This window comes from Nyctereutes procyonoides, unplaced genomic scaffold (genome assembly GCF_905146905.1).
Source record: "Nyctereutes procyonoides isolate TBG_1078 unplaced genomic scaffold, NYPRO_anot_genome, whole genome shotgun sequence".
Taxonomy (NCBI): Eukaryota; Metazoa; Chordata; class Mammalia; order Carnivora; family Canidae; genus Nyctereutes; species Nyctereutes procyonoides.
The window spans coordinates 9,831,111-9,847,708 of record NW_026575142.1 but is presented as its reverse complement, the minus strand read 5'-3'; the positions used below and the strand labels follow the sequence as shown (position 1 = coordinate 9,847,708).

At 42.2% G+C, this 16,598-nt stretch overlaps 1 protein-coding gene across 1 annotated transcript in view; it reads right to left on the bottom strand.

Moving 5' to 3' along the window:
* Positions 1-16,598, bottom strand: part of PDE11A (phosphodiesterase 11A) — a 376,450-nt gene that overhangs the window by 28,387 nt on the left and 331,465 nt on the right. Inside the window, exons 17-19 of the mRNA XM_055308352.1 lie at positions 14,770-14,833; positions 7,949-8,023; positions 2,790-2,873 (exon numbers count right to left, since the gene is read on the bottom strand). Coding sequence (XP_055164327.1) covers positions 2,790-2,873; positions 7,949-8,023; positions 14,770-14,833 — 223 coding nt within the window. The remainder of the gene's footprint in view (positions 1-2,789; positions 2,874-7,948; positions 8,024-14,769; positions 14,834-16,598) is intronic.

The window sequence follows — 16,598 nt, the reverse complement described above, 5'->3', positions numbered from 1 at the left end:
GACTTCCCTTGCTTGGTGAGTTATTTTGTCAAGGCTTTGTATCTTTGCACTACTGGTGATTCCTGCCCACTGGCTCATTCCATTTCACTTCTGGAGCACAACAGTTAATGTCAAATTACCCAGTTAAATAATGGACAACCCCTAAGCTCCCAACTGCGTGAGATGGAACAAAATAGGGACTCTCAGAGAAGACGGTTAAAATCGTTCAACAAAGTTTCAGTTTGAGGGCTTTTGGAAATACTGGTTTCAAAGATTTTAAAGAATTTACAACTAAAATTTGTAAGTGCTATTTTCAGTTTAAATTCAAGTGGCTTCCTTTTCAACCTGAAGATTTCAAAGTATTTAATGGGGAGTATCAAATTAGCCCAAATGATTGTGAATCAGTACCAAAACAATGAAATTAGCATGGAAAAGCACATGAGAATCCTTTCCAGCATTTACTGTCACTAATCACACAGGAAGGATGTATGGACTTTGGGTCCATTCCAAAGTAGCTTTTTTTTTTTTAATTTAAATTCAATTTGCCAACATATAGTCTAACACCCAGTGCTCACCCCATCAAGTGCCTGTCACCCAGTTATCCCATCCCCCCATGCACCTCCCCTTCTGCAACCCTTTGTTTCCCAGAGTTAGGAGTCTCTCATGGATTGTCTTCCTCTTTAATTTTTCTCCACTCAGTTTTCCCCTTGCCCCATGTCCCTTTCACTATTTCTTATATTCCACATATGAGTGAGACCATATGATAATTATCTTTCTGTGATAATACCCTCAGTTCCATCCACATCAATGTAAATGGTGGGTATTCATCCTTTCTGATGGCTGAGTAATATCCCATTGTATATAGACCACATCTTTATCCATCATCTGTTGAAGGACATCATGGCTCCTTCCACAGTTTGGGTATTGGGGACATTGCTGCTATGAACACTGGGGTGCAGGTGTCCTGTTGTTTCACTACATCTGTATCTTTGGGGTAAATACCCAGTAGTCAATTGCTGGGTCATAGGGTAGCTCTATTTTTAACTTCTTGAGGTACCTCCACACTGACTTCCAGAGTGGCTGCACCAGCTTGCATTCCCACCAACACTGCCAGAGGGTTTTGCTCCAAAATAGCTTTGCAAACTAATACCAAAAATTTATCAGTCCCACAGTTACAAGTCTTCATCCTCCTAAGCTTTACCCACAGTAAAAGGAATTTATTAATGGGAAGAATTCATCCCATTTAGTGCATAACTGTGCATAGGAAACTGAATAAATTATAAATTATTCAATATGAGTAGTCAGGGTGAATTTAGCAAAGCAAGATATATGTGACCCAACAGCTATGGGCTTTATACCTGGGGCCCAGCATATGCAGAGATACCAGAGGAACAAGGGTGGGAGGAGCGAGCGGGAAGAAAAGGGAGTTAAGGTTCCTCTTATAGTAAAGAATACATCACTCTTGATTTTTTCGCCTAATCTTTCATTATTAAACAAAAGCACATTATGTGCCATTTATAACTAAAATGATCTATTTTAGATTATTTTAAAACTTTGTCTCATTTTTATGCTATCATGTATTTCATGCCTAACATAAATAAATTTATTTTTGGTGTTTATAGTCACTAAAAAGTTACATTTCCATCTTCAAGACAGTAATCTAGATTTTTTTTTTTTTAGCATAATGTGACAGGGCTCAGCAGCTCCTAAAAGTGCTGAAAATGAAGTGGTAGATAGATAAACCTGAAACTTAATGGTTGTGAGGTCCTTAAAAAACAATACTGTGTTTTTAATGGAGTTACACAGAGTGAGAAACTAAAGTGGTTTTGCTTTCTCTGCGTGTGTTTCTCACTTTGAAGTTAGAAAAGCAGCTCAGTCTGATGGAGCGAGGTAGGGGGTAAAGAACTTGCCAGGTTTTACACATGAAAGCAAATGCTTAGTAGTAGAATTAAAAGCCAATGTACACTAAACTGTTAGTGTTAACTGATGCCAACCCTAATCTATACTCAAAAAGTGGAGTGTGAACATTCAAAGCCCGTGACACTTGTCTCCTTGCCAGGAGCAGGGTCCCAAACCCCAGGCGGCAGAGCTGGAAACCATTAGTGCACCCCGCTCAGCAGCATTCAGTGGTCAGCATTTGTCACATGCATCTCAGAGAAAGGCTGGGTTTTAAGATGGAAAGTTCTTTGAAAACCCTGTGGCTCAGAACAGAGAACCATGTCTCCTAGTTTCGTGGAACTCTTCTATCTCACATGATATGAATAGAAGTAAAAGAAACAGGGAAAAAAAAAAAGAAAGAAAGAAAGAAAGAAAGAAAGAAAGAAAGAAAGAAAGAAAGAAAGAAAGAAAGAAAAGAAAAAGATTTCCACAACCAAATGTTAGAGAAATTTGGAATTAATCAAGATTAAATGTGATTCTTTACCGAAGGACTCTGAGCTCTAGCAGGGTCCCTGGTAGTTGGGCCTGAGAGCTCTCTTTGAGGAACTATTAGGCTACGGCTGGATACTTGTGTTCCATGGGCGCGGCTTGGGCAACACTGAGCTAAAACCTTACTGACCCTGGTGTATAGATGAGGGCATCGAGGCCTGTGGCCATCATGTCCTAGAAGGAGAACTCAGGTCTCCAGCCTCCTAGCACCAACTTTTCCTAAGAGGTGGTCAGAAATCTGAGAAAAGACTTGGCTGCAGCCCGTGGGGCCATGGGCCAGCAATACCCATGCCCGGGAAGGGTGTGCTAACTAAACCTTGTGAAAGTACATACGCTCTTCTCTCGTGGCTCAGGACACACAGACCCTCCCAAATCATGATTACCTGATACAGAGGCATGCAGATGCTATCAATCCACTCCAATTGCAACCGAGGCAGTTCATCTTTCCGGTTCCGGTCAAAAATAGCCTAGAATGGGGGAGGAGAAGCTTGCTTTATTACACTCAAGTATTTTACAGGTGCTTTGTCAAACACTTTGCCACAATGATCCAATTTTTACCAACTGAACACTTCACAAATCACAATCAACCTTTACATGTACTTTCTTTTCCTTTATCTATGATGAGAAATAAAGTATTTTCACCTCTTTTTTTTATGAGATTTGTGAGCGAATTTATTTGAACTTTATAGCACGCAACTCCTTGGGGCCAAAATCTGCCTTCAGATATAGGTAATGGCCACTAAATCAAGTCATCAGGTCACTGGGAATTGGGTACAAGTCAAGGGGAAGGGGATACGTTTTATTGCCACAAAAATAATGCAGGCTTTTATTTTTATAGTGACAGAAGGTGGGATAGATTAGAAAAGATTTTTAAAGCAGTTTCATTTTAAATAGAAACTATTTGTATTAATTTTTCCGGGGGAGGGGGTGTTGGTTTGACAACTCTGTGTGTTTTTCAGTAAGATTCTGTTATTAATAAAATCCTAATTTTTTTTTAAATCTATCTTTGGATGGATGATGTGATAGGTACCCAGGCTGTCCTCATTCCCAGCCTTTAAACTTCATGGTATTATAATGTCTAAAAAATTTAGGTATATCTTTTCCAGGAAAATTAGTGACCTGTCCCTGGGGCAGACACGAAAAGGGAACCAATCGGTTGGGATTGGGGCCAACACAGATTCTTGAACACACGCTGCCAGTTCTGGTCCAGTAAGCTTACCCCTCTCTCTGCTACCAGGGCGCCAGGCCAGGGTCTGAGGAGCGACCCTTCCCTGCATGCTGTCTTGCAGGCAGCTTGGCTTGCTGTCCCCAGAGATAACAGGCAGCACCCACAGCACTCTGGCATTCGCAGAGGGTGTGAGGGCAGGTCCAAGGTGTCCCCTTGGTCGGGAGGTGCTGGAAAAGCGTAGGGATGCGGGTGGAGGGGGGGCACGGAAATCATGAGCTGCCCAGGCGCACGAGGAGACAGGAGGGCGCTGCCCAGGGAGGCATCTCGAAATCAGGTGGGAGGTCGCTGACTGCCCCAGGCTTTGCTCGTCCTGGTCTTGCAACGTGAAATGCGAAACACCAGGAAAGGGGACTGGGATCTGGAGAAGACAGACACGGGCCGGGCCGGGGAAGGAAGGAGCGGCCTTGTAACCTGGCAGGAGTCTTTGGCCGATGTGGTCCTTTAACAGTAGTATTCTCTTACCTACTCTCGAGCTCTCGATGTTATCTGACTTTTTTTTTTTTTTTTTTTTTTTACTTACTTCCTTGCTGTTTCTGGTGCACAGAATGGCTTTTTATTTTTTTAAATTCAGTGGATTTTAGTATATTCACAATTAGTTGTGTGCGACCGTTACTACAGTCTATTTTAGAACATTTTAATCACCCCAACAAGAAATCTCATACCAATTAGCAGTCACTCCTCATTCTCCCCAAATCCCCAGGCTTTGGCGGCCACAAACCTCTTTTCTGTTTGTATGGATTTAGCTTTTCTGCACATTCCTACCAATGGAAGCGTCCGGTACGTGGTTTTTTGTGACCAGCTTCTGTCACCGAGCATGATGCTTTCCAGTTTCATTCTTGGAGCATTCATCAGCACTTCATTCCTCTTTGTGACCAAATGCTGCTCCACCGTACAGTTATACTACATTTTATTTATCCATTCCCCAGTTGATGGGCAGTTGGGTTGTTTCCACTTTCGGGCTATTATGAGTACTGCTGCCGTGAACATTCACGTTCAGGTTTCCATGTGGCTGTACATTTTCCTTTCTCCTGGAGATATACCTAGAGGCAGAACTGCTGGGCCATGTGCCTGGTCTAACATTTAATGTTTTCATGAGTTGCCAAACTGTTTTCCAAAGCAGCTGCACCATTTTATATTCCCACCAGCAGTGTATGAAGTTCCAATTTCTCCACATCCTCCTCAGCACTGGCCGTTGACTGTCTTTTTAATCATAGCTAGCCCCTTGAAGTGGTATCTCACTGCGGTTCAGTTTGCATTTCCCTGATGACTAATGATTTTGAGCATCTTTCTCCATGTGCTTATTGGCCATCTGTACATATTCTTTGAAGAAACATGTATTCAGACCCTTATCCTTTTTAAAAAATTGGGTTGTCTTTCTAGGAGTTGTTAATGGTTCTCTATAGATTTCAGATGTCAGGCCCATATCACATATGATTCACAAATAATTTCTTCCATCCTGTAGGCTGTCTTTTCATTTTCTTGATAGTGTCCTTTAAGATGCAAAGTGTTAAGTTTTAATGAGGTCAAATTTATCTATTTTTTTTTTTTTTGCGCTTTTGTATCTCTTGTGCTTTTGGTGTCATAGCTAAGACATCATTGCCAGATCCAATCCAGATTTACACCTTGTTTTCTCCTAAGAGTATTATAGTTTTAGCTCTTACATTTAGGTCTATGATCCGCTGTGAGGTTATTTTAAGGTTTGGTGGGAAGTAGGGGTCTAATTTAACTCATTTACAGTGGATAGCTTAGTGTCCCTGCACTGTTTGAAAAGACTAGCACCCCACACACACCTCCTCCCTGCAATTGAAATTGTCTTAGCATCCTGTTGAAAATCACTGCATCACCCTGTTGACCATAACTATAGGAGTTTATTTCCAGACTAGTTACTTCTCAATAAATGTATTTGAGTAGAAGTGTGAGATAGTACATCGTCCTGTGCTTTCCTGTGACAGCACTGTGCATCTTGTAGTTGATTATGAGTGATTTTTTTATTTTTGAAGATTTTATTTATTCATTTGAGAAGGAGAGACCGCGTGTGAGAGAGCAAGCATGAGCCAGGGGCAGGGGGAGGGGTGGGGAGAGGGAGCAGAGGAAGAAGCAGGCTCCCCACAGAGCAGTGAGCCCAATGCCGGGCTTGAGCCCAGGACCCCGGGATCACAACCTGAGCCAAAGGCAGACGTTTAACTGACTGAGCCACCCAGGTGCCCCAGGTGACTGTTTATTTAATGTCTGTACTTCCCATCAGTTGACAAGGTTTGGGGAAGGGCAGGGAGGATGGTGCTTTGCTCAAGGCTGGATACACGGTGCCCAGCTTCATGCTTGATACCTGGAGGTGCTCAAGCATGTTTTATTAACTGACTCACTGCTTCCACTATTAACTCTTTGGTTACTCTAATGACCTTTAGGACCATCACACCTGATGGGGGCTCCCAGACAATTTTCTTCCTAAATATCAAAGAATCACAGACACAGCTGGTGTCACCTCTGGGTGGATGCATTTCCAGACATTTCTGGAAAAGGACTAATGAGAAATAGTCCTGCCACAGCAGCCAGGAGACTGTCATCAGCAATGTTAAGTAGCCTTTTGTGAGGGGAGAGTAGCATTTAGTGCTATGGTTCAACCGCAAAATTAATTTCATTTCCGTCTTCAGAGAAAGCCTTACCTGAGCCTCCAGACAAAGGCTCCTTAGTGCTGCGTCACTGCACCTGCCAGCTCGCCAGTGCTGGCAACTGACTCATATTTTTTTTTCATTTAATTAAATGACCTGTGGTATTGCTGCTTTATCAACCCTTCAGAGGATGCCTCTGAAACAGTTTTTTTTTTTTTTAAGTGGAGGAAAGCTTTAATTTGAAAATAGGTATGGAGCTGAGAGAAATGTGGGTTATATGAAGTTTTACAAATTAATTATGTTTCCCAATCTAGTATCTTTATTTTTATAGCCAAATCTGGTGATACCACCAAAAAAAGAATAAAGGGGGGTTCTGGAAACAATATAAATAGATGTTGCTTAGGAAACTGAAACACTGGGTGAGTGTTCTAACCTATGCAGTCATCTCACCTTTTATAGGTAAACAACAAATTAGGAATAGTCAAAATTAGCAAGGCTGTGAGGTGTGACTTCAAGTAGGTGAAGCTGTTTATCCAGGAGCTAGTTCTGCTGCATTTCCTTGCTTTTAAATGTCAGCGAAGAAAGGCGTCCTAAAGCTTGAAGATCATATAAATACCTCTAAATGTTCAAAACTCGGTTGACTTAAATCCTCATAAACAGACATTCTTGACAATTGACAACTGAGCTGCATTGAATCTACTGCGATGGGCCAGCTTTACAATACTTTGCACCACTCTTTGAGTTGTTGGATGCTGTGTTTTTAACTAACCATTCCTTACAAATAAAGAGGCCACTCCCTCCTTGTGGGTGGTGATGGAAGCATTAATGTCTTTGGTCTTGTTTGAGTAAAAAACAACATTATCCTGAGCCTACAGTAAGCATTCTCAACTAATAATTGAATGGATGAGTCCAATAAAAATAGCATTTCAGTCACCAGAACCTAGTTCCCCAAGTGAAACCTTTCATTCGCAAAGAAATGAAACGGAGATTTGTAATGATTTGGATTTGAGGTTTTGGAAAGTTTGAAATCAGAAAATAAAACCCAGGACATCCATTGTTTACTGCAGCTGTTCATTCTCGCTGCTCAAGGCTGGACAGCTGACCTTCAACTTTTGTCTGCATTTCTATTCCAAAATAGCTACTGATCACATATGAAGCGCCAGCACTGGGCTTTGAGCTACTCAAATGCCACTCTGCACATCCTCCCTTGTGCCTACTTGTCCCACTGTGAGAGCTCAGGAAAACCTGGGAATAAGAGTATTGAACATTGAAGTTTATTAAAGTTAGTTTTTTTTTTTTTTAATCCTGCAATTAGCCAGATCCTTACTCTTTGGCAGGCAGTTAGCTTTTTTTTTTCTTTTTAAAGATTTATTTATTTATTTATTTATTTATTTATTTATGAGAGAGAGAGAGAGAGAGAGAGAGAGAGAGAGGCAGAGACCCAGGCAGAGGGAGAAGCAGGCTCCATGCAGGGAGCCCGACGTGGTACTCAATCCTGGGACTCCAGGATCCTGCCCTGGGCCAAAGGCAGGCACCAAACCACTGAGCCACCCAGGGATCTCGAAGTTTATTAAATTTTTAAACTTTCAGGAATGCTTCCTTAACTCCACTTTCAGTCTTTCCCACTTTCAAGTTGTGATTTGGAGTTACTTTTGAAAATGTCATTCCAAAGGGTAAATATGGCATAATAAAAAGATGGACTTACTGAAGGAGTGAGTTTGAGTTCTGCTCTCTCCCGATCTCCTTGCTCAAAGAACTCACTGGTTACAAGTTCGGCCACCTAAAACATACAGATACTTAATTTATGGTTATGTGTAATTTATCATAAGATTATTTTCAACACAGATAATCATTTAAACAGCTTTTGAAGAAGTATGTTAACCTTTTCTGTTTCAAGTTATTACAGACTTTAATCAATGAAACTGATTTCCTTTTAATTAGAAGAACTTGTGCAAGGTATTTTCAGATGCATGCTAGGAGATGATCTCTGACAGTACAGATTCCATATTCAGGGTGAGGTATTGGGTTGCCACCTTCAAAGTAGGAAATGTTCTTATTGCAGGAAAATAAAGCAAATAGTACCTAAGAGTAATTTTTGTTTTATAATATACTTGTAATATATTTTATAATATACTTGTAATAATAATTGATCATCGTTAGGCTAAAGAGACGCTTCTCCAAGCCCTGTGCTTATGATAGCTTATGTGAAGCATAATGATATAACAGAGAAGTGTTAAACAGGTATTTTCAACAACCCTCTAGTGTGCATATAGGAAATCTCTGAGATGAACTCGCTAGATTTACAAAATTTGGAAGAGCAGGGGAAAAAATCCCAAAAAATTTGATGGCAAGAAGATCTAGATTCCCAGACTCGTTTTTCCTCTATTTCAGGCTCTTATAAGATGAAGTTCTAAGGTGTGGAAAAGGCTAGTATGGTTTAATTTTGGTCAAGTGGATAGAATCAAGACAATTTACCTAAGCATTCTCTCTCAAGAAATTCTGTCAACTATTAATCATAACCATTGATAAAACATAAAAACATCTCTCTGTCTCTGTCTCTCTCTCTCTCACACACACTCCCCCACCCCCGAGAATAGTAAGTATATAGCTCATTTATTTAAAAAATAGAATATATAGTCAGTTCAGATTTTCAACATTTCTAATAAGGAATATGAGTACCTTTTAGACATTCAATAGCATAAAACTAGTTGGAACTGGCTCAATTTTTCTAGGGCCTGATTCACTTCTCTCTCTCTAGTCTTAGCTACTACCTTTCACATTAGCACTCCAGACCTCTCTCTCTGTCTCTGGCCTTCCTTTAAAAAAGAAATGGTCCCCTAAGGGCCTGCCCTCATTTATTTAGCTCCCAGAACACTCCCTCAGATTGCTCTGAGGTGGGTCTTATGCACTAAAGAATACAAATGTGCACACCAGGCCACGCCAAGGTAGGAGTCCTGTGTAGGTCTATAGCCCCTGGAAAGCAAAGAAATTAAAACAAAATCCTGTCCTTGATCTTTCTAAAGTGGTTCTGGGTATCTCCCCTGTGCTACTTTCACGGCTCAACTTGTACCACTGTTTCATTTGTACTTAAAAACCCAATCAGGAACATTAAGTGGCTCCTGATTGAATTTTTTATTAAAGAAGGAAATTGAGATGCTAATCAGGCCTTGGGGGATCACTGGGGAAACCCACATGCTTAGAGTCATGTTTGTGAAGAAGGAAAAATGGAATAGGCACCAAAATCTGCAAGGAAATGTTAAAAAATCAACATCTAGGAAATTAGAAATATTTCTATATTTTTGAAAGAAGGTTCCATTGTTTTTGTCCAAATATTTCCTAAAATCATAGAAGTGAGTATGTTTTTGAAAACATTTTAACCTATTCAATTTAGAGACAAACACAAATGAGATCTCCAGTTTAGAGGCATGACAAGATTTTTGATGGAAATGTTTGGAAAATCATGGTTTTGTGTTTTATTTCCCTGAACTCCTGGGTTTCTGCACATCCTAAAAGTAAAGTATTATTTACATCAAAGCCTAAGAAGCCTAAGAAGTCACCTTCAAGTGGCCAGTGGGCCTCCCAAATTGGTCTAAAATATCAGTGCAGAAACTCTTTATCCTGTCCTTTTCTTGCTTCTAAGTGGGCTACTGCTCCATTAGTTGTTGACACGCATCTCAGTGGGGTTTCTGAAAGTCCTGGCACATCAGACCTCATCCCATTCTCTTTCCAATCTTTTCTATTTTTTCCCTGGTCCCCTGAACTTTTTGCCACTCTCCACTCTTCCGCTTCTTTCCATCCTAATCAGACTGGCCACCCCTACTACCTATACCATTTCCCTAGACTTGGAAGATACCTACCTCTTCTCTGTTTCCAAACTTTACTATAGGGGAGCCTTCGCACATGGGGGAAGTGAGTGGGCAGAGATGTACAAATAAGCTACTCAACCATGCAAGTTCTCCCCAGTTACCCTGCTGTCTATAATTTCAAATGTGTTGCACTAAAACGAAAACTGATGATCAATTGGAGGAGAGCTATTTATTAGAGGAGAACTTTGTAGGAAAACTGCCCAATCTGTACTGGAATGTGACAGGAGCAAAGAAATAGGCTTTTCTTTGACTTAAGCAACTGAAATTTGAGAATGTATTTGTTACTGCGGCAAAGCCTACTGAAGTTTGGCCTAACACAAAAACTAGTATGGAAATGAGGTGCTGATGTTAAAAGAAAAAGAAATTTTAAAAAAGGAAGAAAAATATAAGAAGATCCTGAAATATGTGGTGCCAACAGTGTGGGGACCAGGTATAAGACAGTGAGGAAATGTTGTGGGAGGCTGTGAGGATGATGGCTCATGTTACACAGTGGCAAAATATTTTGTACAATTCTCACTGAAATAAAGCACATAATGTATCTAATGAATTTACAGCCTTAGGGGAAGAGATTGGAAAACAAATGTTAGAAGCATGTGATGATTGCTGTTGACTGTTTTGCTAAGTATTATAAGAAGTGAGCTCAGAAAAGAATTGATGGCAGGTTTATATAATCAGGAATGAAAATGAAGAGAGAGAGTCACAAATTCAGTCTTCATCTTCAGGGATGGAAGATGAAGCTGCTTTTGACTCCAAATTGTAAAAATAAAAATTGAGATACATTTTGAATGACTAAGGCTGATCAAGACTCAGCCTTGCACGGTGCCTGGCTGGTCAGTCAGTGGAGCGTGTGACTCTTGATCTCAGGGTTCTGAGTTCAACCCCATCCAGGGTGTAAAGAGTACTTAAAAATAAAATCTAAAAAAACCCCACAAAAAACAACTCAGCTTTGCAACAAGAATCAAAGGTGTGGCCAGTGCCCTCATAGTTAAGACCTCTGAACGAATTAGGCGGTACACAGGATATCCCTTCAATTGTACAGAACGGCCCAGAGAAATGATTTTGCTACATGGTTCTCTCGTTGGCATCTGTTAGGTCCCAAATGCTAGGAATTGGGTCATGAAAGAGGAAGAAAGAAGTACATATGTTACTTTTCTTTGTTCTTGAAAACAAGGAAGCAAAGAGATAGAGCAGAATTTAAGAAATCAATCTGGGCAGCCCGGGTGGCTCAGCGGTTTAGCGCCATCTTTGACCCAGGGCATGATCCTGGAGACCGGGAATTGAGTCCCACATCGGGCTCCCTGCATGGAGCCTGCTTTTCCCGCGGCCTGTGTCTCTACCTCTCTCTTTCTCTCTGTGTCTCTCATGAATAAATTAAAAAATCTTTTTTTTTTTTTAAAAGAAATCTATCTAGAATACAACTTTGGATGTAGTTATTGGCAAATGGAAATGACTAGAATCAAAGACATAAGAAGCTGACTAATATCCTAATATCTAAGAGACCTATGGTGCCAAAAATCCCATAGGACTGGGACTACTGGGATCCCTGGGTGGCGCAGCGGTTTGGCACCTGTCTTTGGCCCAGGGCGTGATCCTGGAGACCCGGGATCGAATCCCACGTCGGGCTCCCAGTGCATGGAGCCTGCTTCTCCCTCTGCCTGTATCTCTGCCTCTCTCTCTCTCTCTCTCACTGTGTGCCTATCATAAATAAAAAATAAAAAATAAATAAAAAAAAAGGACTGGGACTACTTAAAACCTAAAATAAGTCTTGAGTCTTCAACCTTCTTTGAGTGGGGAACAGGTTAGAAAAACTGCCTGGCCTTTGGAATATAGCCAAGGACAATGGAAAAGGGATGATTTCCCAGGATAGATCTACAGGCCATGGATAAGGATGACAGGGGAGCATCTCCCAGGGAATCAGAGCCTGCTACAGAGTGGATGGCTTCACAGTGAATGCCCAGTGGGATTTTGGAATTATTGTGGCCCTCTAACTGCCAAATGTTGGCCATCTCTTCCCCTTCCTGAATGGGAGTCTTATGAGGAGTATTTTGTGGTTTGGGTGTATGTCAGATGCTGTGTTTGGGGTGTGAGTGTAGGTCTTTAATTTGCATCTGGACCAGAGATCCTGGACTTTGAGCTTGATACCATGATGAATGGGACATTTGGGTCATTTCCCTTGAGGAAAAGATGAGTATATTTTGCCTGCAGGAAGGAGAGTGAATCACACTTTTGGTGATTAGAAGGGCAAATGGTGGTAGTCACGTTTTCAGTAACTTTCTGGCTTTCTACGTTCTGGGCACACTAAAGGATAATACTTCCTGGTTGAGTGGACTCTTGTGACAAGTTCTGGCCAATGAATTTCTGGCAAAGGGCATTTACTTGCCAGTGCAAGGCACGGTAGGGCCCCTGTTGGGATGATCCAGATGGTAATGCTTCTTCAGCCCCAGTCCAAAATCAGGAGCAGTACCAGCTGACCCTGGATGCACATGTTCATGAACAATATGTTGTTTTTAGCAACTGAGGCTGAGGGATAATAGCTCATTCTGCTGATACATGGGCATCATTTAAAAATACTGATTGATGTATCTAGTGTAAAGCACTGTAAAGAATGGAGGCTTTGGAGTTTAATCTGCTAGGATTTGAATACCTAGCCACACCACTTACAAGCTACTTATTCTTTCTAGGCTTCACTTTCCCTATTTGTGAGATAGGGGTAACAACTGTATTGGTTTCCCAGGGTTGCCAGACATGACCACAAATGTGGTGTCTTAAAACAATAGGAATCTAGGGGATCCCTGGGTGGCGCAGCGGTTTGGCACCTGCCTTTGGCCCAGGGTGTGATCCTGGAGACCCAGGATCGAGTCCCACGTCGGGCTCCCGGTACATGGAGCCTGCTTCTCCCTCTACCTGTGTCTCTGCCTCTCTCTCTCTCTCTCTCTCTCTCTCTGTGACCAACATAAATAAATTTAAAAAAATTTAAAAAAATTTTTAAAAAATTAAAAAAAAAACCCACAATAGGAATCTATTCTCTCATGGTTCTGGGGGTCAGCTGCTCAACATCAGTTCACTGGACAGAAATCACGGTGTTGCCAAGGCCAAGCTCACTCTGAAGCCTCTAGGGGAGAATGTGTCCTCTGCCCCTTTCCAGTTTCTGATGGCTGCCACCTTCCCTTTGCTTGTGGCTGCATCACTCTACTCTCTGCCTTGTCTTTACATCCCCTTCTCTTCTTCTGAATGTGTCATCTCCCTGTGTCTCTTCTAAGGATGCCTGTCATTGAATTTAGGGCTCACCTTAATCCAGGATAATGACAGTGATAATGATAATGACGGTCCTTAACTTAATGACATCTGCAAAGACCCTTTTTCCAACATTTAGAAGTTCCAGAATTTAGGGGCTGATATCTTTGGGTTGCTATTATTCAGCCTACTTAGAGTAACTATACCTAAGTCAAAGTGGGGGAGGGGGCTTTGAAATTAGATATTTGGATATTAGATACTTAGTCATAACAATAAATAGTAATAATAATACTTAATAAGTATTATTAATAATACTTAATAGTAAGTATTATTATTATTATTTACTGCTATATGAAATCTATTTTATTTTCCCTAAAATATTGAGACTTAAGATACCAAGTTACTATTTCATACCCTATACAGTAGGTGTCTCATAAAAATTAAAAAGATATTAATCTCCAAATACTATCAGTAATCAAGAACCTTTTTTTTTTTAAAGATTTATTTATTTATTCATTCAGAGAGAGCGGGAGAGAGAGGCAGAGACCCAGGCAGAGGGAGAAGCAGGCTCCATGCAGGAAGCCCGATGTGGGACTCGATCCTGGGTCTCCAGGATCACTCTCCAGGCTGCAGGCGGCACTAAACCGCTGCGCCACCGGGGCTGCCCAGTAATCAAGAATCTTAAACTGTGTGATTACTGGCTTGAAAACTATTCTTGTTCTAAACGAACACTTTGGGTAGTGAAACCAGACAGGTGGTAAAGGCATGATTTTTTGTGCAAATTAAATTGAGTTATTGCACACTTTGGCTAAAGTGATCTGCTCGCCTTTACAAAGAAAAATAAGGGTGGCCCGGGTGGCTCAGTGGGTTAGCGCCACTTTCAGCCCAGGGTCTGATCCTGGAGACCCAGGATCAAATCCTGCATCAGGCTCCCTGCATGGAGCCTGTTTCTCCCTCTGCCTGTGTCTCTGCCTCTCTCTCTCTCTCTCTCTCTCTCTGTGTTTCTCATGAATAAATAAAATATTTAAAAAAAAGAAAAATAAAATTTCCCTTTGACTTCCTTTGTTTCTTTTTCCTTTTTTTTTTTAAAGTGAGAAAAAAGAGGACCTTGTGCTAAAACTTGATTACCTATTTAAAAACACTGTTTTCGGAACTCTCACCTTAGGAAGCGGTCAACGTGTTATTTGGATTGAGAGTATTAAGAAAACCTTACAGAATCAGGAATATTATGACTCCGTGGAAGCCCATTAAAGCATGGCTGTGCGATAACTATGTCTCTCTCAAGCCTCCTGCTATTTTTTACACCAGGTTAATACTGATGCAAATTGCCTAGGGCTTCAGGGCCTGGGAGTTGGGGTTCTGGGAATATTGCCCCCCCGCCCCCCAGTCCCTCCTCTGCAGAGCCCTGCCATTAATCACCACTTGCCTGTCTGGAGATCTCCCACGGTTTGGTCACGGCTCCAAGGTCACAGGCTGTCATTAACATTGATCTGAAAAACAGAACCAAACAAAACAGCCTGAATAATCTTTTGTCGCATTCCTAAACAAACCCATCCTAGATACATAAATAAATAAAACGGGACTCAGGCCAACTCTCACATGTCTTTTGCTCAACAAGGGAAGCAGTGTTCACAGTCCCATGTCCAGCCTGTCCCTCCTGTGGCCACACGGCTCGGGAAGACAAAGCTCCACGCACACCCTGGGCGCCCTTTTGTTGAGTCTGCAGCCAATCGAGGAAGGCAGAGCACAACTCTCTCTACCTGAGCCAAGCAAGCCCTGCTTAAAATAATCTCTAATGGACGATGCTCTCTATTCCTGGAGAATCAGGACCGAATAGCTGCCGAACCTCTGCACCGACTTCGCGCTGATGGAGGGGCACGGAGGGCACCCGCAGCAGAGGGGCGAGGCGCCCCCGCCGCCCCCGCCGTCGGAGCGCCTTCATGCTCGCCGGCTCTCTGGAGCTAGGATTTACTGCAAGAGCCACCCTGTTGGCTCCAGTGTATTCCCTGGCTGCAACCATGTTTTACAAGCATAATGAAGAAGAAACACATTCAGCTACAGCTTTCATTAATTTGAGTACATAAGAAAGCATAGCAGAAGGGGAAGCAGGCTTTGGGGGGGCAGGTTTCTCTGGGGTTTGATTAGAATTCACCCTGAACCATGGATATAAAAACGTGGGGAACAATTTAAATTGTCGATAGCTCTGGTGCTCATAATCTGATGTGGTGGGAGGTGGGAAAAGCAAGGCACGCCCTTTGTCCAAAATTTGCTTTCTTTGTACTAACGCCAGTGATGACAGGTGAAGAAGGATTGGAGCTGAGAGGCCACATCTTGGCTGGCTCCTTTTGGAAGAAAGGGGGTGTTGTTGGAGGTCACAGGGCTGTCCTGGTGTCGGGTGTTAACATTTCATACCCTGCCGGACTCCAGTGCCTTGGAAACGTGTCTGCTTCCCAGATGGCAGAGCGTGCCTAGAAGGTAGTGGGGTTTGCACAACTTCCCCAGGAAACTCCCCCAGGGCACAGGGCAGAGCGGCAGGTAACAATAGGTCATTCAAGCACCACCAGGCCCACCGCATCAGCAGCCCCCTCCAGGAGTGAGGCAGCGTCTAACCCCAAGCACGTGTATGCGGAGCAATGCCCTGGTGCATTCTTCGGAGTTGATCTTCTGTGACAAGCACTCTGCTGTGTGCCTGCCTCTGTACGAAGTGCTTGACCCACTATCTACGAACCAAATGAATCTTCTAAACCCTCTGAGGGAGGGGCCCTTATTCCCATTTTATGGGGATGTAAATGGAAACATGGAGAGGTTAAGTAACTTTCCCAAAGCCAGTAAGGATTCAGGATTGTGTGTTTATCACAAAGCTTCCGGACCCCCTCTTGCTACACTCTGAGGCTTCTCATTTTAGGTTCTGCTGGTACCAGAGGGAGACAAGACTGTAGGTAATGCATCGGACTTTGCAATCTCTCTCCTAGATGGGAAATAATCTCTGTGAGGTTGCCTACTTATACCCTAACTTGGACAACTGCTTAGATTCCATCTGCTTGATAATTCGAGGCTTGCTTCTCAAATTCTTATCACCGTCAATCAGTCAGTTAACAAGTGTGTTGAGTATCTGGCTAGGTGCTCAGATAGTGGTCATTCTAGTAGGTACCATTAGCTGAGCAAGCGCTACAGAGTGACCCAGTCTGCATACGGGGTAGGGATACTATTATTACTCCTATTTTATAAAGCACATAGTGTTTTGCGTTCCTTGAT